A 19,467-nucleotide genomic window follows, 5' to 3' on the forward strand; every position below is an offset into this window, starting at 1 on the left:
GTCGGTGTGGACTTGTTGGGCCAAATGGTCTGTTTTTACACTATAAGGATTCTATAATCATGGCTGTTCAATAATCCTCAACTCCATTTTCTTGCCTGTTCCCCTGGTTCCTAGTTTAAAATTCTTCATATTGTACTCACAAGAGCATTTCTGTGTCTACATTTAGAATCGAAAATGTCTCATGTAAACATGTCACAGACATTGCAGCCTTCTGCTTGGGATGGTGCTCTGGCTGGGCCCAGAGGGTGTAAATGCAGCATGGTGTTTAGCTATCTTACATACTGGAACCATCATCAGTGCAACAGAAATGAAGGTTTGTGTTAACAAGAAGACAACTCAAGTTTGTGTTGAGGAGGAAAATATTCATTAGATACTTTTATTTTTGTCCCACTTCTTCCTGTACACCTCTGAAACCTGTGCCATGGTTAGGATTTATCAAAGAAAATAAGAGGACTTTGCAATGTGGATGCACGCAATTCCAGAATGGTAAAGCAGACTCGATGGGCCAAATGGTTTACTTTCTGTTCCTCTGTCTTAAGGTCCAAGCATGTGCTGGCTTTGGGTGTAGGGAATGGAAAATATTGCTAAATTTGTACAATAGGCAAAACAAAAATTCACGCAATTGGCTGGATTATCTTTGGATTCTGATGTGACTCCACAGTTGAACTGTCCTGAATTCTCAGCTGGCTTGCAGATCACTTGCTTTCCTGCAATACGTTCTTTATACACAAATGACATGATGCGAGTACGTACAGCAAAAATATATTTTCTGTCATACAAAATACAATCACATTCATGTACAAAAATGTACACATTTATGTTTCTCCTTTTTGTGTAGTGTCCACATTCAAAGATAAATGTTAACACCGGCACAGTCTGCTTTTCTTCTTTTGACATTTTTATTTTTCTTCCTGTAAACATTGATTTAATGCCAAGGGCCCAGAGAGTTTACATGTTTTGCAAGTTGTATCCAGACTTCTGTCCCACGCAAGAGTTATAAGGTATGCACCAAGGCACGTAGATCATGCCTGTGTATTAACTCGAGTCAGCGAGGTCAGGAGCTGGACCCTGGAAGGAGCAACAGATGCATGCAGAGGCAATCAACAGCACAGCGTCTAGAGACAGAAGCGATCATGGTATGAGGAAACTCGCAATTATATTTAGTACAGTTTAAATACCAGTGGGCACACCTGTGTCACTTTAGACTCAAATGTGCTGTGTTTGTCCCAGGGTTGAATTAGATTGTTGTGCAATAACTTTGGCTTTTTTTAAAAAAAAGTACTGTAGTAGAGACTAACTGAACCAAGGAGTGGATACAATTTGGCCTTCCCTTTCAAAGCCAAGTAGTCGGTCCCAGTTTATAATTTCCATTTCATTAAAATTGCTGTCACAAGGAATTATAATTGAAACTGTTTTGTATAAACATGTCATGTTGTAACTGTACCTCCACACCAATAGGGGCACTGTGAGGGAAGAGTACAGTCACCATGATGAGTCAATGTAAATATGAACATAGGTATTGGCTGACAGGAGGCACATAAAATGGAAAATTTTTAACAGTGCAGATATTGGTAATTAAAGCGGTCAACAACTACACGGGGTGTACGTGAACATGCACAAAGGCAGACCCTTAGGGACCCTCCAGCCTGTGTTACCTCATTCAACTGGAGCTCTGAACAGTTTCAATCCATCCATCTGCCCTTTTTCCCCCCCAATTCTCCTTGATAACCTTGCCTTCTGATCTCTGTTTTGGAGAATTTCACTTGAACATCGGTGGCATTTTTGAAGGTGGGTTGAGTAATTGGTAGAATTTCACCACTCATGATGTATTTTCCTATCCTGTTTGAAACTGCTGGACATGTTAAAATTGGCTAAGGCAAAATCCAGTGCATTCTAGAGGGATTTTTTTTAAGTGCAAAAGACTTTGAAGTTCTCTAACAGAGAAGAATGCAGCAGTGGGTCTAGTTAAGGAAATCACAGAACCCTCAATTTCAGTGAATTTTATGTTTCAATTCAGGTAGTCCTCAGGCCCTTTCTCAAATTTCCCTCCTCTCTTTATTTTGGCAGCATGCTTCAAAAGGATGCTACCTCTGGTCTGTCTTCTCCCTTTTTGATTTAGAGTTTGCAGGGTAACTGACCTTGACTGCTGTTTCTCTATCATGTACACCATGGCTTAGTACACTTTTGCTCAAAAGGCCACTTTGATGAAAGGCTGAGCTAAGCAATTGCAATGCTTTGTGCAAAACCCTGCCCCATCTCCTTAGCTGTGGCAATCTTTGGCTTCACTTTGTGTAGGTGGAGTAAGTGGAAGAGGACCTTTTAAAAACAAATTTGACAAGTACAGGGGTCAAATGCTTCAGCAGCCTTTTTTGTCATTACCCCATCTCAAAGCTCCCTCTGCACCTTATACATAAGATTTCTGCTTTGATCAATGGAGCTCAATAAAGGCTGGGAGAGGTTGTGCATAATGAATTACAGGCTTTAAGAGGTGTGCATAAAAGCTCCTTCCACAACCTCAGAACTGAAATCTCTGCTGCTTTAATCATTCTCTTGTGGTGGTTCTTTATGGATGGTAAAGCTTTCAAAATTACTACTGCACGCAGGCTTTTCTATACAGTTTGATGTATAGTCTCATCTTGCCACACAAAGCCATTATGATTTTCGTAGCTTGTGCAGAACTCTGTACAAGGTTGACACTTGATTCTTAGATGACCTCAGATTTAAGGGCAGCTACTCCTCAGGAAGTAGAAGTCCAGTGGAACTCAAGGATAAACGTATATTGGGATACACCAATATAATTCACTACCTGTTTACAGGTAATCAAATCTATCCTCATTTCTATGTTTTCATTAAAATTGCTGTGCAAACATCTATAATACAAACTGCCCTGACATGCTTGCCATGCTATATGAGTACCATATGGGTGTGTGTATGCGCATTCTTAGCAACACGCAGTTACATTGAGCATTATCAAAACAAGGTAGGAAAATCATACAAGAAACCCATATGTTCACATGCTCATATGCGGCTCCTAGTTATTCAAATGTGGCACAGACTGGAATCCCCATGGGGTAAGGGTCCAAGAATAGTTTTAGCACAAAACGGAGTGAGCTTCACACAATGGTAATTTGGGCATGGGGCTGGTTTAGGAAGGGAAACTTAAGCAAGACATACCCGAACTCTCTCCTTTTGTGCATTAGGCTACACTTTTTTTGAAAAAAAAAATCTGGTCTCCGAGCACTTCACATACTTTTCCCAGAGTGCCCTGTTGGACTTTGTTAGGTACCTGAAGTCTCTGAGAGCCATATTCTATCAACAGCTTTTCAGCAGCCCAGGGGCTAATGAAGAGACATTTACTAAAAAGTGTTACAAAGCTAGACTGATGTCACATGACGAGGAAGGATAAGTAGTACCACGTTTTTCCAGGTGTGAAACTATCTCCAGTCGGTGTAAAAACAGGACCAGTGAAGATATGAAATGCAAATTCCTGTACTCTGTTCAAAACCACAAGTCTTTGACCATCGTTTTCAGACAGACAATGTGAGAGTTTCTTTACTCGTGATCCAACTACAGGAAATCTCACCAAAGCCTGTGGTTGGAAAGCAGTTTGTAAAGCCTTGGTCGCATGCTGATTTGAGAAAACATACAAAAAAAAATGTGCCACTGAACAAAGTCATGTTGTATGAGAAGGAAGTGAGGTCCTTTTGCTTGGTTAAAAACACTTACATTCCCCGCAGCAAGTCCTTTTGGTGCGCTACATAAAAAGTGTTTCAAAACTCTCGACTTCTGTGGAATTTCGCCTTTTCTCCAGTAAAACATTACTTCTCTGGGACACGGTTTGAGAAACAAAAATACAATAGAGTTCTAAATCTTATCAGGAAAAGCATGCCTTGTCAGCATTAACACACCTGTCAAAACAAAAAAAGGTACTTTCCAGAAAAGGTCCTGCCACAACAATCCATTAAATCGATTAAAGGTGAGCTTTTCTCAAAGTGACTTGTAATTCCCAAACTGGAGTTGTACCATCCAGGAGAAGGGATTTTAACTTCACTGCCACTTGAAAAATTACAAGCAGCAATGATATGCTTTGGCTGAAACCACACCAGCTACCTGTTTCACACTCTGTTCAATTCATCTCAAACTCCCATAAAAACAAGACTAATTTGTGCAACAAGTCAGGGCTCTAAAACATATATATCATATATTAAAAACGAAAGTACTGACTCTACTGCACAATTTCTCTTCCCCAGCCTGTCATTCTACTTTTCATTTCTGCAAAGATCAATATCTAAAAAGCACGAAACTCCAGTGTTCCTTTCTAAAAACTGGATGCGCGCAGAAATCTTTTGTTCAACTTGCTAGTCATTAAATTGATTCTCGTTTTTGACATCAGTATGAAAACATCCTACAAACAAAAAAGTCTAATTTCCCCCTTTAATTGAGGTTTGGAATATGTCACCAATAATTTTGTTCCATTAAAATGTGTAGAGAGCCTTTTAGGTCCTGCAATCATGCTGAAGAGGGTGTGGAAAATCCCATGACTAGATTTCAAAAGAAGAAAGGAGAAGCTATGAAGAATACCCAGTTTTTCAAGGAACCAGCCTGTTCCGATTTTCTGATTGTTCTGTCCTAATGTCTCATTCAGCCCAGTCCTGGTACGTACTAGCTGGCTGGCTGTACAGGCTTGAACCTGAAGCACACGCTGTTCTAATGAGCTGAAGGACAGTTCAATCTGGGATCATCCGAGACAAGTCTCCATGAATGGTTCGCTTGCAACATACAAAATCCATTGTGGTTTCCTTCAAGACCTCTTGTTCAAGGAATATCTGGGATATACGGATAAGGATGGCACCAAGTCGGAAAGATAAACCTGTTTGATCAAAACCCGTCCTACAAAAAAAAAACAAAAAAGCACAAGAGACATCAGGGTAGCAATTCCTCTTGGTTGATGTCTTGCAGCACTGTTAGTGCCAGACATGATCCTCGGAGAGGCGGCAAGGCCAGTATATATTCAGGCTGTGTTTTGTCATTCACTGCCGTCCACGATAAAAGACCAAAAGCACCCTGTCGTCATGGCTGTGGGGCCATCCGCTAAATTAAAGAGGCAATGAAAATCGACACTGCTGAGGCTTTCAGGATTCATACAACCTTCGATGGATCTTGCTTGTTTATGAGCACTTCCAAGAGCCTCAGCTTTGCCTTGATGTGTTTGTATTCACTGTATTCCTCAGACATGGGCACGCGATCTTCCTTCTGAACAGTCCTGCGCAAAATAAAGAAAACCGTGTGAATCACAACAGGAATGCAATATTTTCATTTTGTTTTTTTTTTGCAGTGCCCTTCTGTTTTTTTTCTTTTTAAAGGCCTTTTTATTTTTTTCTTCTTTTTTCCACCACCAGGAAAATAGGAAAACACCCGGGTGGCCAGTGACAAGCAGTGCCCTTCACATCAAAGGGCAATGCTTAAAGTTTTCAAATATTTTCAAAACATGTTTGCTCCCCACCCCCTTCAAATTGCTGCTCTACATTGTTTACTCATTAAAGGTAGCAAGAAAGGGCCTTGCATTAATGAAGTAGTTTCCCATCCTCATGACTAGAATATTAATCCAGAGACCACTCCACCACCACACCCCATAATGTTCTGAGGATCCGGGTTCAAATCCTGCCATAGCAGATGGTGGAATTTGAATTCAATAAATTAAAATAAAATCCAGAATTAAGATTAGATTCCCTACAGTATGGAAACAGGCCCTTCGGCCTTGCAAGTCCACACTGACCCTCCGAAGAGTAACCCACTCCCCTGCCTAATACAGCTATCACTATGGCCAATTCACCTGACCTGCACATCTTTGGATTGTGGGAGGAAACCCACACAGACAATGTGCAAACTCCACACAGACAATCACCAGAGGCAGGAATTGAACCAGAGTCCCTGGCGCTGTGAGGAAGCAGTGCTAACCACTGAGCCACCGTGCCGCCTCACTAAGAGTCTGATGAGGAGTATGAAACTGCTAACTATTGGAGATTCATTAATTGTCTAATTTGCTGATGACTTTTAGGGAAGTAAATCACCATCCTTACTTGGTATGGTCTACATGAGTCCAGACCCGCAGCAATGTGGCTGCCTTTCTGGGCAAGAAATGCCAGCCTAGCCAGTGACACCCATATCCCATGAAGGGACTGAAAGAGAAATGATGTCCTAAGTGGCTCAAGAGGGGCACGGTTAGGGTGATTAGCGAAAAGTCTTTTCCCCAGGGTAGGGGAGTCTAAAGCTGGAGGCTATAGGTTTAAGGGGAAAAGGGAAAGATTTAAAAGGGCACCATTTTCACAAAGAGGGTGGTGCGTGTATGGAAAGAGCTGCCAAAGGAGGTGGTACAATGACATTTAAAAGGCAGCTGGATGGGTATAGGGAATAGGAATGGTTTATGGGGATATGGGCCAAATGCTGGCAAATGGGACTAGGTCAGATTGGACTGTTTGGTCGGCATGCTGCACATCTCTAGGACTGTATCAATTTATTGTGTTCTTGATCAACACTCCCACTAGGGGGCAGTGCCTGCAGCTGCTGAACCTGGAGTCAGAAATGCCCAGGGTTCACATGCCTATCACGCACTGACCATCACCCTGGCAACTAGTATTGTAAAGGTTCAAATGAGGGATGACATTTCTACATTCAACAGAGAATTCTGCATGTTTGATCCCTGAAAAAGGGAAAGAAGGGCTACTTTGAGATTCATTTTAACACTTGATTAATGGCCATTGAATATCACCATTAACAAGTTCCGATTAATAAAAAACCAACCTTCCATTTTCCTGAAAAAATGTGTCTTCAAAATCCCTCAGGCTTTTGCGAAGCCTCTTCTTGTCAGCTCGGGCTTCTTGCAGTTGTTCCAGAAGTTCTGGCCTAGAAATGTCAGAACAAAATGTACGTCTTAAATTATTACATCGCATTGAAAAGTTAAAAGCACAGAGAACATATACAGTCCTCTGGAAGTGACTTCAGACATTGGTGTGTTTTTGAGAAAGCCTTTCAGTACAACGTTGTCTTAAGGATACTTGCAGAATCAGAGAATGTAATATATTTGGCTCCTCATGTTTGCACTGGTATCCAAGGAGTATCTCAACTACTGGGACCTTCATGTTCCCACTTTCTCCCTCGTGCACTAGACATTATTCCTTTTTGGATAATAATCCAATTTTGCCTTAAACAGTTCACTTAAACCTGCCTCCACCACTCTCTCAGGTGATATATTCCAGATCCTAACCACTAGATGCACGATGAAGTTTGTCCACACGTCTCCATTCTGTCTGTCTTTTGACTCAGAGCTCTCTTGTTCCTGAGCCTTCCACCAAAGGGAAAGGTTTGGCAGTACCTACTCTGTCCGGAATCTTCATGATTTCTGAACACCTGAATCAAACTTCCTGTCAACCACTTCCAAGTGAAACAGCTCTAATGTCTCCAATTGATAATGAAGTTCTACATCCCTGGAATCATTCTCCTGAATTTTTTTTTAATCTCACCCTTTTTCTCTCTAACATCTTCACATCTTTCCTAAAATGTAGCATCCAGAACTGTTCACGGGGCACCACACAAGGCTGTAGGAGTGTGTTTTACACAGATTTAACATGCCTGGACTCTGTGCTCATATTGATATAGGCTAGGATTCCAGTTGTTTTACTAACACTCCCTTCATTCTTCCAGCTACTTCAACAATTGTTCCCTTAAATATTTCCTATCAAAAAGCACTTTTCCATACAATAATAGGACCACTTTCCAGTGAGCAGGTAGCATGGGCAATAACAGACCCAGTGAGACAAGACTTGTGATTGAGAATGCAAAAAGGTCTCTACCACTGTCAAGCTGTTCATCCTGCACCACGTGAGGCTTGTATTAAAGCAGAGGCAACTGCTCAAGCTCGTGTTACAGGTGCAAGGTCCACCTGGAAAGCAGCTGCACATAAATGGACTGTCAAGTGTCTGCTACATTTCCACCAATAATTGTAACGGATGTAACATTGTGGACACCATCAATACAAGTTCTTGCTAAATGCAGCGTAATATTGGGCACCTTGGCCCAGGGCTAGCCTGAGATCTCATGTCTTAAAACACACTGATCTAAAAAGGTGGGAATTATAGAATCATTGAATTCCTATAGTGTAGAAAGAGCTCATTCATCTCATTGAATTTGCATTGACTCTCTGAAGAGCATCTCACCCAGACCCAGCCCCCCACTGTATCCCACTAACCCACAATTTTCATGGTTAATCCATCTAGCCTGCACATCCCTGGGCATTATGGTCAATTTAGCATGTCCAATCCACCTAACCTATACATCCTCGGACTGTGGGAGGAAACCCACACAGACACAGAATGTGCAAACTCCTGGAATCGAACCTGGGTCCCTGGTGTTGTGAGGCAGCAGTGCTAACCTTTCGCTGGAGTCTGCAAGCAATGCTGCATCAATCACAGAAACCGTCTGATACCTCCAGTTAGTTGTGAAGTATGGAGTCAGCTCAGAAACATGGGGAGAGGAGAAGAAGAGATGAAAAAAAGAGAAAGAGAGAGAGAGAGAGAGAGAGAGACCAAGGGACATACAGAAAAGCAAAGAGAGAGGGATAGAAAAAACAGAGAGAGGGGAAGATTACAAGGAAGACAGAGCGAGAGACCTTCTAATTCCACAGAAAGAATTCACAGGAACAGCCCATTTAGCCTGTATTTATGTCATCATGTAATTTCATCCCACCACCATCAAAATATGCTTCTTTTCGCTTCAGATTATTGTCTGGCTTCCTGTAAAAAATGCACTGATAACATTCGCTATAAACACTGCCAGTGGGAGTGAGCTCCACATTCCCATCTGAGGAGCCACAGAATGGTTAAAAGGAATGGAATGACATCAATCGGTTTAACGGGAAACCAGGTGGGAAAGGAAAAGCTGGTTTGATTGGATGGGAACAAAACAAGATGATGTAAATACTGGCATTGACCATTGGGCTGAATAGGCTCTCAACTGTGCTGTAACCTCAAACCTCACTGCCATTTTCAAATCCCCTATCTGGTACGGTGATTTCTCAAAGAAGAAGCCCCAACAGTCTTTCCTGCTGGTTATAACCTTTCAACTGTGGTATCATTCTAGTAAACCTTTTCTTTTTAGCTTTGACCTTCCCCAATGCTTCCACACACCGTCGCTGTGATTAGAGACTGGACTGACGACCCAGGAGCAACGTTCCTTCAAAAGCTGCGCAGCTCCGAGGTTCCGCACACGCTGATGGGCGGCAATAACCTTTGGCGCCAGCGCAACCGGGATGGAAGCTCAGGAGGTGGGGCAGCCCAGGCTGCAGGAGTAGGAGGAGCAGCGAGGGGTCAGAAAAAGACAAAGACACTCGCACGCACACTCTCTGGACTCACATAGAGGCAGAGTGCAGGTTGGAGAGCCTTAGATCAAGGCTGCATCGAGTTGGCGCCCTGTCCTCGGTGGGTGACACAAACCCATCGGTGTCATCGTCCAGTTGGTCCAGAAAGCTCCGGATGGTGAAGGCTGACTTGCCGGTGACGGCAAAGTCAGTTTTGGTGTTGAAGTCATCTTCGGAGCCATCTTCCTCCTCTACCTGAGGGAGGAAACAAAAAGCAAACTAAGAAACTAACCCACACACCCTTTACATCATACCAGCATCTGCCCCATCTCTGTGGAGACTTCAGCGTCTCCCTGCCTTAGGACCATTCTTTGACTGTGACCTTTGGCTTACGGATACTTATACAGCCAATCTGGAGGTGAAGAGTCAGGAATTTGTTTCCACTGCATTACTTTTTTTTCACAAATGGGACATTTAACAGCTTCCTGTACAAAGCGTGTTCTCAAAAGGGAATCTGCAAAAGTGAAAAGTTAACCAAGGAAGGCAACATTTTTAGTAGGATGATCAGCAGACTTCTCAAAATCAGTCTAATATATTTGCAAGAACCAAATTGGAGATATAAACACCAGTGCAATGGCAACCCTGCTGCAGCCCAAGACCAATACACGTCAGTAGATTAGATTACTTACAGTGTGGAAACAGGCTCTTCGGCCCAACAAGTCCACACCGACCCACCGAAGCGCAACCCACCCATACCCCTACATTTACCCCTTACCTAACACTACGGGCAATTTAGCATAGCCAATTCACCTGACCCGCACATCTTTGGACTGTGGGAGGAAACCAGAGCATCCAGAGGAAACCCACGCAGACACGGGAAGAATGTGCAAACTCCACACAGTCAGTCGCCTAAGTCGGGAATTGAACCCGGGTCTCCAGCGCTGTGAGGCAGCAGTGCTAACCACTGTGCCACCGTGCCGCCCAGAAAGTACTACACTGTCAGCAAGTACTACACTTGCTGACAGCAGACAGGTTTGCACGCCTAGCACTTAATGAGCCTCTGCACACCAGCAACTCTGCACACTGCTGGAAAAGAAATGGTCTACCTTTCTGGTCACCCTGCTATATATCTGTCTATCACTTCCTCAGGTAGTTTATTCCACATATGAACCACCCTCTGTGTGAAAACATGACCCCTCAGGTCCTTTTAAATCTTTCTCCTCCACCCTTAAAAACATGCCCTCTAGTTTTGAACTCACCCACCCTAAGGAAAAAACATCTGCCATTCACCTTATGTGTGTCCCTCACGATTGTATACATCTCTACAAGCTCACCCCTCAACGTCCTACATTCCAGTAAGAGAAGTTTCAGCCCGTCTTTATATCACAAACCTTCCACTGGCAACAGCCTGGGAAATCTTTTCTGCACCCTCTCCAATTTAACAATATCCTTCCTATAGCAAGCTGACCAGAATTGTAAATAGTTCTCCAGAAGGGGCCTCATAACATCCTGTATATCCTTAACATGACATCCCAACTCCTATACTCAAAGGGCTAAGCAATAAAGGCAAGCGTGCTAAATGCCTTCTTAACTACCCTGTGTAAATGTGATGCAAATTTCAAAGAATTATGTCCCTGAACCCGGAGGTAATTCTACAATATTACCCAGGGGCCTACCATTAATTGTACAAGTCCAGCCTTCGTTCATTTTACCAAAATCCAATACCTTGCATTTATTCAAATTAACCTCCATCTGCCACTCCTCAGCCCATGAACTCAACTGATCAAGGTCTCTCTGTAACCTTAATAATCTTCACTTATTCAGACTTGTGGGCATGGTCCAGCATTTAGTTGGATACTGGGCAATCTGCACTCAATTCCACTGGCCTACTTTTGTGTAAAATGCCTTTCCCAACAAAAATACGACAACTGTCCCAGCAACCACATCTGTCAGAGAGATGCCTTGTTTCAGGTCACTGCTGTGTGTGTGTGCGTGTGTGTATGTCTATATATAAAGAAGTTGCATGATTCTAAGTGCCTTTCTCATTCTGATTAGAGTTACAGAATCCAGACCACTTTCCATTGGTTTGAATTGGTTTCCTCGATTAAACTTTTGAGAGAAGAATTTCAGCCATTTGTCCTCTTTTGCAGGTACCTGCTGCCCGTCAGTCAGTCAATAAATAAAACCACCTCAAACACACACCGGCCAATTTTGCCAATGAGGTAGTTCATCAATCCATGTAAACTAAATCTTCACATCGTTAGCTTTTACAGTGTGTATCTATAAATTATCCAAATTCATTTTGTCATCACTGAAGTTCCAAGAAGAAACTGGTCTCCTCAAGATGAGATTTGCTCTGATGACACAGACTTGCTCAATTGATGGCAATGTTCAGGGCAGAACGACGCAAGTTTCATCGTGGTTTGGAAATTCTGATCCCTCCTTGACCTTTGACCCCACTAAAAATAGCACAAAAAACTTCAAGTGTCAGGAAGACCCAAGAGAATTCCAACATGTAATTTTATACACAATGGTAGAAGGTGATAAATTTAAGAGCTAATAAGTGACACACTGTTTGTCTTATAGTACGATATTGATTTCCTCATTATCTACTTTCTCCCCATCACAGAATGGCAGCAGTGTGTACAAGGTGAGCAACTCCCCAGAACTTCTTCAAAAGTGCTTCTCAAATTCACAACATCTACCACCTCCAGGAACAAGGGCAGCAGTCACATAGAAACACCTTAGAGTTCCCCTCTGAGCCAGACACCATCCTGATGTGGAAATAACATTGCTGCTCCTTCAGGGTCACTGGGACTAAACCCTCCAACAGCACATCTGTCTTTCTACAGCACGTGGACTGCTGTACTTCAAGAAGGCAGCGCACCACTACCTTCTCAAAGGCAACCAGGGACAAGTCACACATGTTGACACAGACGGTGAATGAATTTTAAGAAATGCTGACTAGTTTACTTATAGGATCTGTTGAAGGTGGCCGTTCAGCCCACTGGGTCTGCGCCAGCACGTTGAAAGAGCTATTCAGCTTTGTTCATTTACCTGTCCTTTTCCCACAGCCCTGCAGATTTTTAATGTTCAAATATTTGTCTAATTCTCCCTTTAATGAAGTTTGCTTCCTTGCTCTTTCAGGTAGTACATTCTGAATCACAGCAAGTCACTGCACAAGAAGATTTCTTCCCATTTTAGCTCTTTTTTAAAAAAAATTCCAGGTTTTAAACAAATTCAAGTTTCACCATTTGCCATGGTGGGATTAGAACCCACATCCCCAGCACTTTAACCTGGGCTGTTGGATATCACTCAGCAACATCACCACTAATCCTCCCTTTATGCCATGTCTTCAGCTGATCTTGTCTCTAGAGTTCTCTAGTTTTAGAATTCCCTCCCTTAACCTCGCAGGCTCTTGAGCTCTCTTTTTCAATGGTAACCACTTTCTGATTGCTGCAAAGCACCTCCATCTGTTTCACGAACGCCCTTTCGGGAGGGAAATCTGCCACCCTTACCCGGTCTGGCCTACATGTGACTCAAGACCCACAGCAATTGACTCGCAACTGCCCTCTGGACAATTAGGGTCAGCATTTACTGCCCATCCCCAGTCAGCAACACCCACATTCCATGAGTCAATATTAAAGAAGTGGCTGTGTTGTAAAGTCCCATTTTTAAGGGGGGCAGCTTCAACAACACAGCACCCACTCACCAATGTCGTTAGAGAGTGCCTTAGCTTTGATCTGATGATACACTTTCTGAAGAGAACCATGCCCTTCAATGTCAGCAGAACCAATGCCAACATCTAATAAAGTGGCTGGGGAAAGGCAGTGTTTTGATTCATAGAATCCCTATCGTGTGGAAAGAGGCCATTCAGCCCAGAGAGTCTGCACCAACCCTCTGAAGTGCATCCCACTTAGGCCCAGCTCCATAATCCCATATCTTCCACAGCACCACCGCCTAGCTTGCACATCCCTGGACACTATGAACAATTTAGCACAGACAATCCACCTAACCTACACATCTTTGGATTGTGGGAGGAAACCCACACAGACATGGGGTGGGGGGGGATGGGGAAATGGAATGTGCAAACAGCACACAGACAGTCATGCGAGGCTGGCATGGAACCAGCTGTGAGCCAGCCTTGCTAACCACTGAGGCACCGTGTCACCCATTCGTGGACGATTTCTACTTAGAAAAGAGCAGGTGAAACAAGCACTGGACAGAGAACATAGAACATTGTGTTTAGCTTTCTCCTGCATTCCACAGGATGGGGTCAAATGGACAATGTCCAGCACTGATTCAAATGTCACCTCCGTAATACTAATATCACACGACCACACACTCATACGTGGGAGCTTTCGGTAGCCCTGTGCTACACAATGTCATCAATAATCCAAAAAACACACACATAACAGGCTGGTCACAGTCGGAACACTGCTAGATAATCTTGCCACTCACTTGGTTACTAATTGGGGATTACACGCAGATAATCCTGACTCGAGGTTAAATCCGATGTTAACATTCCCATGCTCAAGAAAGCTTCAAACCACAGGCACAAACAAACACAAGGCTTTGGTGAAGGAAACAAAAATCCAGACACTGCACATGCTCTGTCCCCATAACATCCTGAACCACAAACGGAGTGCGGAAAAGTCTGGAATTTGGACAGATCTAACTGGTGCCCAGGTTAATGCCACATGGGAAACTGCAGATTTGCTCAGACAGTTGGCTGAGGTTTGTTTGCTCGGTGGTTTGTGGAGAGGTGGAGTTGTGGCAGAGGGATTTCAGAAGCTGCACCTTATGAGTGACATCCAATTCCCTGCTGGTGCCTGGCAGTGAGACAGGCGCAGGCTAGTCTGAGTGGTAACCGGACAACGCAACATTAATTGGAACTGCATCACCTTCCCGACAGAAAGTGGGGAAATCACAGGAGGGGGTAACTAGAGATGGACAAATCTTGCAACTTTATTTCTCTTTGGGAATTGTGATTATTCACTTGATTTTTTTCCAAGGATAAAGTCAACAGATATTTGGACACAGAGGGATATGAGGAGAGGGTCCTAAATGCATTTGACGTGGAAGTTAAACTGCAACCTGACTTCAAGGCAAAGTAGGCTTTAAAAAAAGTCTCAAAGGCCTATTGTTGCTACTCCAATTTCTTAAATATTCCAACCTTTAGGCAAAGGTACCAATCAAATCAATTTTTTTTAAATAAAGATTTTAATTTTATTTTACTTGAGGGACCTTCATATTCTATCCAAGGGTCAAGTCAATGAGCATCAGTTTCCCTCAAAGATAGATGTTTATAACTCCACAAGCAGGAGAACACGGATAAAATAATGAAGAATGCCACATCATTTAATTACCTCAAAAGTGCAATGTTATTCCAAACCTGTCATAGCATTTAGTTCATCAAACAAAACAAACACTAAATAATTTTAAGGCTTTTTGGGGGGGGGGGGGGAAGCGGGGGGGAAAGAAGGGTATTGAGGTTGTGGGCGGGGGAGATGGATGGAACCAACAATCCTCCCCACCCCCCCACCCACAGCCCTTCCGTCTCCTCCACCCAAACCCCCAGTGAATAGGGCGGGTCAAATCACCAACTTGTCACTCCTCCTTGCACTTTGATTAAGGGGTCATTCAGAAGCCATTGCGTATCAGATCAGGTTAGAGACAGAGAGAGAGATGCTGCAGCGCCGCTAATGATTCCCGGAATTATTTAGAAATGGGCTGGCCCATCGTTGAATCATTCCGCGTGGTAACAAAAAAAAATCAAGAAAAACCAACATGGATTGGATCGTCTGCACAAATCAGCGATTAGTCAGCAGTGCGGTGTGGGAGGTGCGGGGAGGGGGGCAAGATTTCACCTTTAGGTCCTCGATGAAGGAAGCTGTTTCACCCTCTATTATCGGCTGCAGCAAAGGGCTTCGCCGCTTGCTCGATGGGGAGCCCTGTGGTGGGTGTTAACAGGCAGGTTATACTTGTTCAGGCTAACAGCAGAGTCAGCGCCCATCCCCAACTATAACACCATCCCTCAGCCTCCCCACCTCCCACCTCACTCCTTGTCCAGTAACACGACAACACACGCGCCGCTCGGGTCTGCACGCTACTTACGATGACGGGGATGGTGGTCGCCCTCGCGAGGATCTGCTTCAAGAGACGGTAACGATCGTACAGCGGTTTCATTATCTGCCTCTCGGCCTTCACCACCTGTGAAGAAACAAGGGGCACCAGGTTTCAGAGTCTGAAGGGCACCGTTAGGACATCACTGTCTCCCACTGCCAGGGACCCGGGTTCGATTCCAGCCTCGGTCGACTGGCTGTGTGGAGTTTGCACGTTCTCCCCATCTCTGCCTAGGTTTCCTCCCACAGTGTGAAGATGTGCAGGTTAGGATGGATTGGCTATGCTAACTCACCCGTGGATTAGATTAGATTCCCTACAGTGTGGAAACAGGCCCTTGGCCCAACCTGTCCACACCGACCCTCCGAAGAGTAACTCACCCAGACCCATTTCCCTCTGACTCATGCACCTAACACTATGGGCAATTTAGCATGGCCAATTCACCCTGACCTGCACATTTTGGAGTGTGGGAGGAAACCAGAGCAACCGGAGGAAACCCATGCAGACACGGGGAGAATGTACAAACTCCATACAGACAGTCACCCGAGGCTGGAATTGAACCTGGGACCCTGGTGCTGTGAGGCAGCAGCGCTAACCACAGAGCCACTGTGCCACCCATAGCGTCCAGGGATGTGCAGGTTTAGGTGAGTTACGGATGGGGTGGGTCTAGGTGGGACGCTCTTTGGAGGGTCAGTGTGGAGTCAGAGAGGTTGACAGCATGGAAACTTGCCCATGCCGACCAGGGGTTTTCACAATTTAACCGAGTCCTGTTTGCTGCATTTGGTCCAAGTCCCTCTATACCTATCCCAGCCATGTACCTGTCTAAATGTTTCTTAATTGACAAAATTGCACTCACTTCCACCACTACCTGTTCCACATAGTCACCACTCTGAAAAGAAACTGCCCCTCTGATCCTTTCGTTTCTCTCTCGTCTCACCTTGAACCTATGCCCTCTAGTTTTAAACTCCCATTCCTTGCGAAAAAGCTGTCGGCTATCTACTTTATCTATGCCTTTCATGATTTTATAGATCTCTAATATGGTCACTTCTCACAGTCTCAGTCTATCCGACCTTCCCTTATAACTCAAATCTCCCAGTCGTCAATTTTTTCTACACTCTTTCTAGTTTAATGATATCCTTTTTATAGGAGAGCAACTAGAACTGCACACAGTACTCCAAATGTGGCCTCACCAACATCTTGTACAGCTGCAATGAGACACACCCACATCGTATACTCGATGCTCTGACCAATGAAAGCTAGCATGCCGAAAGCCTTCTTCACCACCCTGTCTACTGTGACTCCATTTTCAAGGAGCTATGAATGATGGGCCGAATGGCCTGCCTCCACACAGTAGGAACACCCTGATTCTATGGATTACAGTTTGCAAATGAAATGAGCAGATGGCATGTGGAGAGGCAGCAGTGGCACATGCCACCCTGCAAACTCAGCAATCAATAAACCCACAGGAGCCTTTGCCAGGAGGCAGCCAGTAACAATTTTTCTCTCATGCAGAGACATCGGTTTCCAGAACGCTGGCATGGATTCAAAGGAGCTGGTAAGGACATATTGAGGGAACAGGTTTTGAGGGAACACTTCATTAAGATCTTCAGGAAACTGTTGAATTGCCACCAAGGGCTATGCACTTGGTTGACATGTCCAAACCTGGTCAGCTAATATAGACCAACAACATCTGGCAGAGTTTAACACTCGAGACGTCCTGTTCGGTGTCTGGTTGAGGAGCAATCTGGTTGTGTTTCCTCATCCACCCACCCTGCTGTTTCGCACACCTTGGTTGTTGTCACTCACTCAGTGAGCTTTAGGGATGAATGGGAGAGAATGAGGCCTCACTTCCCAATGGGAGTGGAGCTCGACATTGCAGTTCATTGTAAAATAGACGAGGGACAACGGAGAGCCACATTTCCCACCTCTCCTACAAAAGCATCGATCCTCTGGAGTTTAAGGGCATGGTGGGTAGGTGGGAGATGGTGGTGTAATATCATTGGCTAAGTAATCCAAAGGGTTAACACGAGTCTAAATCCCACCACAGTATTTGGTGGAATTTAAGTACAATTAAGAAAATCTGGAAGTCAAAGCTAATCCTAGCAGTAATGACCATGACATCATCATTGTTTTAATAAACCTATCGGTTCTGAATCCATATCCAAGATATTACCCTGGACTTTTGGATTACCATCTAGTTGCACTATCACTATGCCATCTCTCTCCTATCTTCATGCCTTCGGCCAATTATGGCTCTACAATTCTCCAATTCTAATACTCACTCCCAAAACATCTCAGTCTTCACGTCTTTTTCTGAATAGCAACCAGGTAACCACTGTCTATTGTTGCAAAAACCCAGCTGATTCACTGATGTCCTTTAGGGAAAGAAGAAATCTGCCATCTTTACCTGGTCTGGCCTAAATGTGACTCCAGATCCACAGCAATGGGGTTGACTCTGAATTGCCCTCTGAAATAGCCCAACAAACCACACAGTTCAAGGTCAACTAGGAATAAGTAACAGATGCTGGTCTTGCCAATGATTCCCAAAGCCCATGAAAGGAGCAAAATGGAAATTAACAAAAGTTGGAAAGAGACGGAGAACGGTCTCCTTTTTAAGCTCTTGTGCAAGAGTCATGTTCCATGCAAGAGCAGCCGCCCCCCCCAAAGTGTTGCAGAGCTCAGAATGCATCGGATCATAACAGGTCAGCTTACTAAGTTTCTACAGAAGCTTGGCTAGTCTACACTGTGGGGCCCTACATCATCCTGACCTCCATCTGATAGAAACAAGGCAGACTGCAGCACAGTGCACAGTCTGACCCGCAACTTACCAAAATAAGGCCGAGGCACTGGAAAAGGTACAAATCAGGATTTTGACAAATGTGATCCCAGAACAGAATGGATAGACAGGATGCAACAAATGGGAACTCATCAATAGATGGACATCCCAAAGGAGCTCCTTAAAACTTTGATGGGTTTTTGATGGGCTGCTGGATGTACAATACGTGCTTCCACTACTCCGGGGGGGGGGGGGGGAGGAGGAGGAGGAGGGAATGCCTGAAATACTAAACAGTTACCAACTGGAGCATTCATAAAAACAACCTTTCTTCCTCCATTACATCATTACAACAGGGAGTTGATGAGCTGAATGACAGAGACATTTCAGTGGGGAGGCATGGGAGGAGCTGGATAAACAGAAGTACGGGCAGAATAGAATATACTGGGGAATGCAGGAGTTAAGTCAAAGTAGAGCTGAAAGAGGTGCATGAGTTGCATAAACACAGGCAGAGACCAGATGGGCTGAAAGAATTCAGGTCTGTGTAATGAATACTTACCGGTCGCCCATGTATGCTCTCATAGTACAGAAGGCCCTTCTGCAGAGCCACTTTTTCACTAGCAATCTCATCTCGAGTCATGTCCTGTTCACAGAGAGGAAGAGAGAGAACACAATTAAACAACAAAAACTTCAAAGTGCCACCTGTCAACTGTAAATGAAGGGCCAAGAGAGCAGGGGGTGGATGGGGCTGGTGCAAAACGGTGGCATGGTGGCTCAGTGGTTAGCACTGCTGCCTCACAGCACCAGGGACCCAGGTTCAATTCCCGCCTCGGGTAACTGTCTGTGTGAAGTTTGCACATTCTCCCTGAGTCTGTGTGGGTTTCCTACCACAGTCCAAAGATATGCAAGTCAGGTGAATTGGCCGCGCTAAACTGCCCGTAATGATAGGTGCATTAGTCAGGGGTAAATGTAGGGGAATGGGTCTACGTGGATTGCTCTTTGGACGGTCGGTGTGGACTTGTTGGGCCGAAGGGCCTATTTCCACACTGTAGCGAATCTAATCTAATCAAAAGACAATGATGAAGGAGCACATCCATCTCACACCACACACAATTTATTTTCCCACCAACTTTGACAGGAAGAGGATAACCCCTTTTTGCCTTGCCAGCGTGTATGGTCCAATTTCACCAACCTCCTCATTAGTGCAGAATAAGGGGCT

At 44.3% G+C, this 19,467-nt stretch overlaps 1 protein-coding gene across 4 annotated transcripts in view; it reads right to left on the reverse strand.

The window, feature by feature from the left end:
* Positions 1-750: 750 nt before the first annotated feature.
* fam13a (family with sequence similarity 13 member A) overlaps positions 751-19,467 on the reverse strand; it is a 212,307-nt gene continuing 193,590 nt past the window's right edge. For 3 of the 4 annotated variants that reach the window (XM_060851700.1, XM_060851699.1, XM_060851702.1), the window contains 6 exons: positions 18,808-18,891; positions 15,470-15,565; positions 15,223-15,306; positions 9,408-9,607; positions 6,802-6,903; positions 751-5,263 (listed from right to left, as the gene is read on the reverse strand). In XM_060851700.1, the coding sequence (XP_060707683.1) occupies positions 5,140-5,263; positions 6,802-6,903; positions 9,408-9,607; positions 15,223-15,306; positions 15,470-15,565; positions 18,808-18,891 (690 nt within the window). In that variant the 3' untranslated portion in view covers positions 751-5,139. The remainder of the gene's footprint in view (positions 5,264-6,801; positions 6,904-9,407; positions 9,608-15,222; positions 15,307-15,469; positions 15,566-18,807; positions 18,892-19,467) is intronic. The other variant, XM_060851701.1, reaches the window with a different exon arrangement.

Source organism: Hemiscyllium ocellatum, chromosome 36, assembly GCF_020745735.1.
Source record: "Hemiscyllium ocellatum isolate sHemOce1 chromosome 36, sHemOce1.pat.X.cur, whole genome shotgun sequence".
NCBI classification, from domain to species: domain Eukaryota; kingdom Metazoa; phylum Chordata; class Chondrichthyes; order Orectolobiformes; family Hemiscylliidae; genus Hemiscyllium; species Hemiscyllium ocellatum.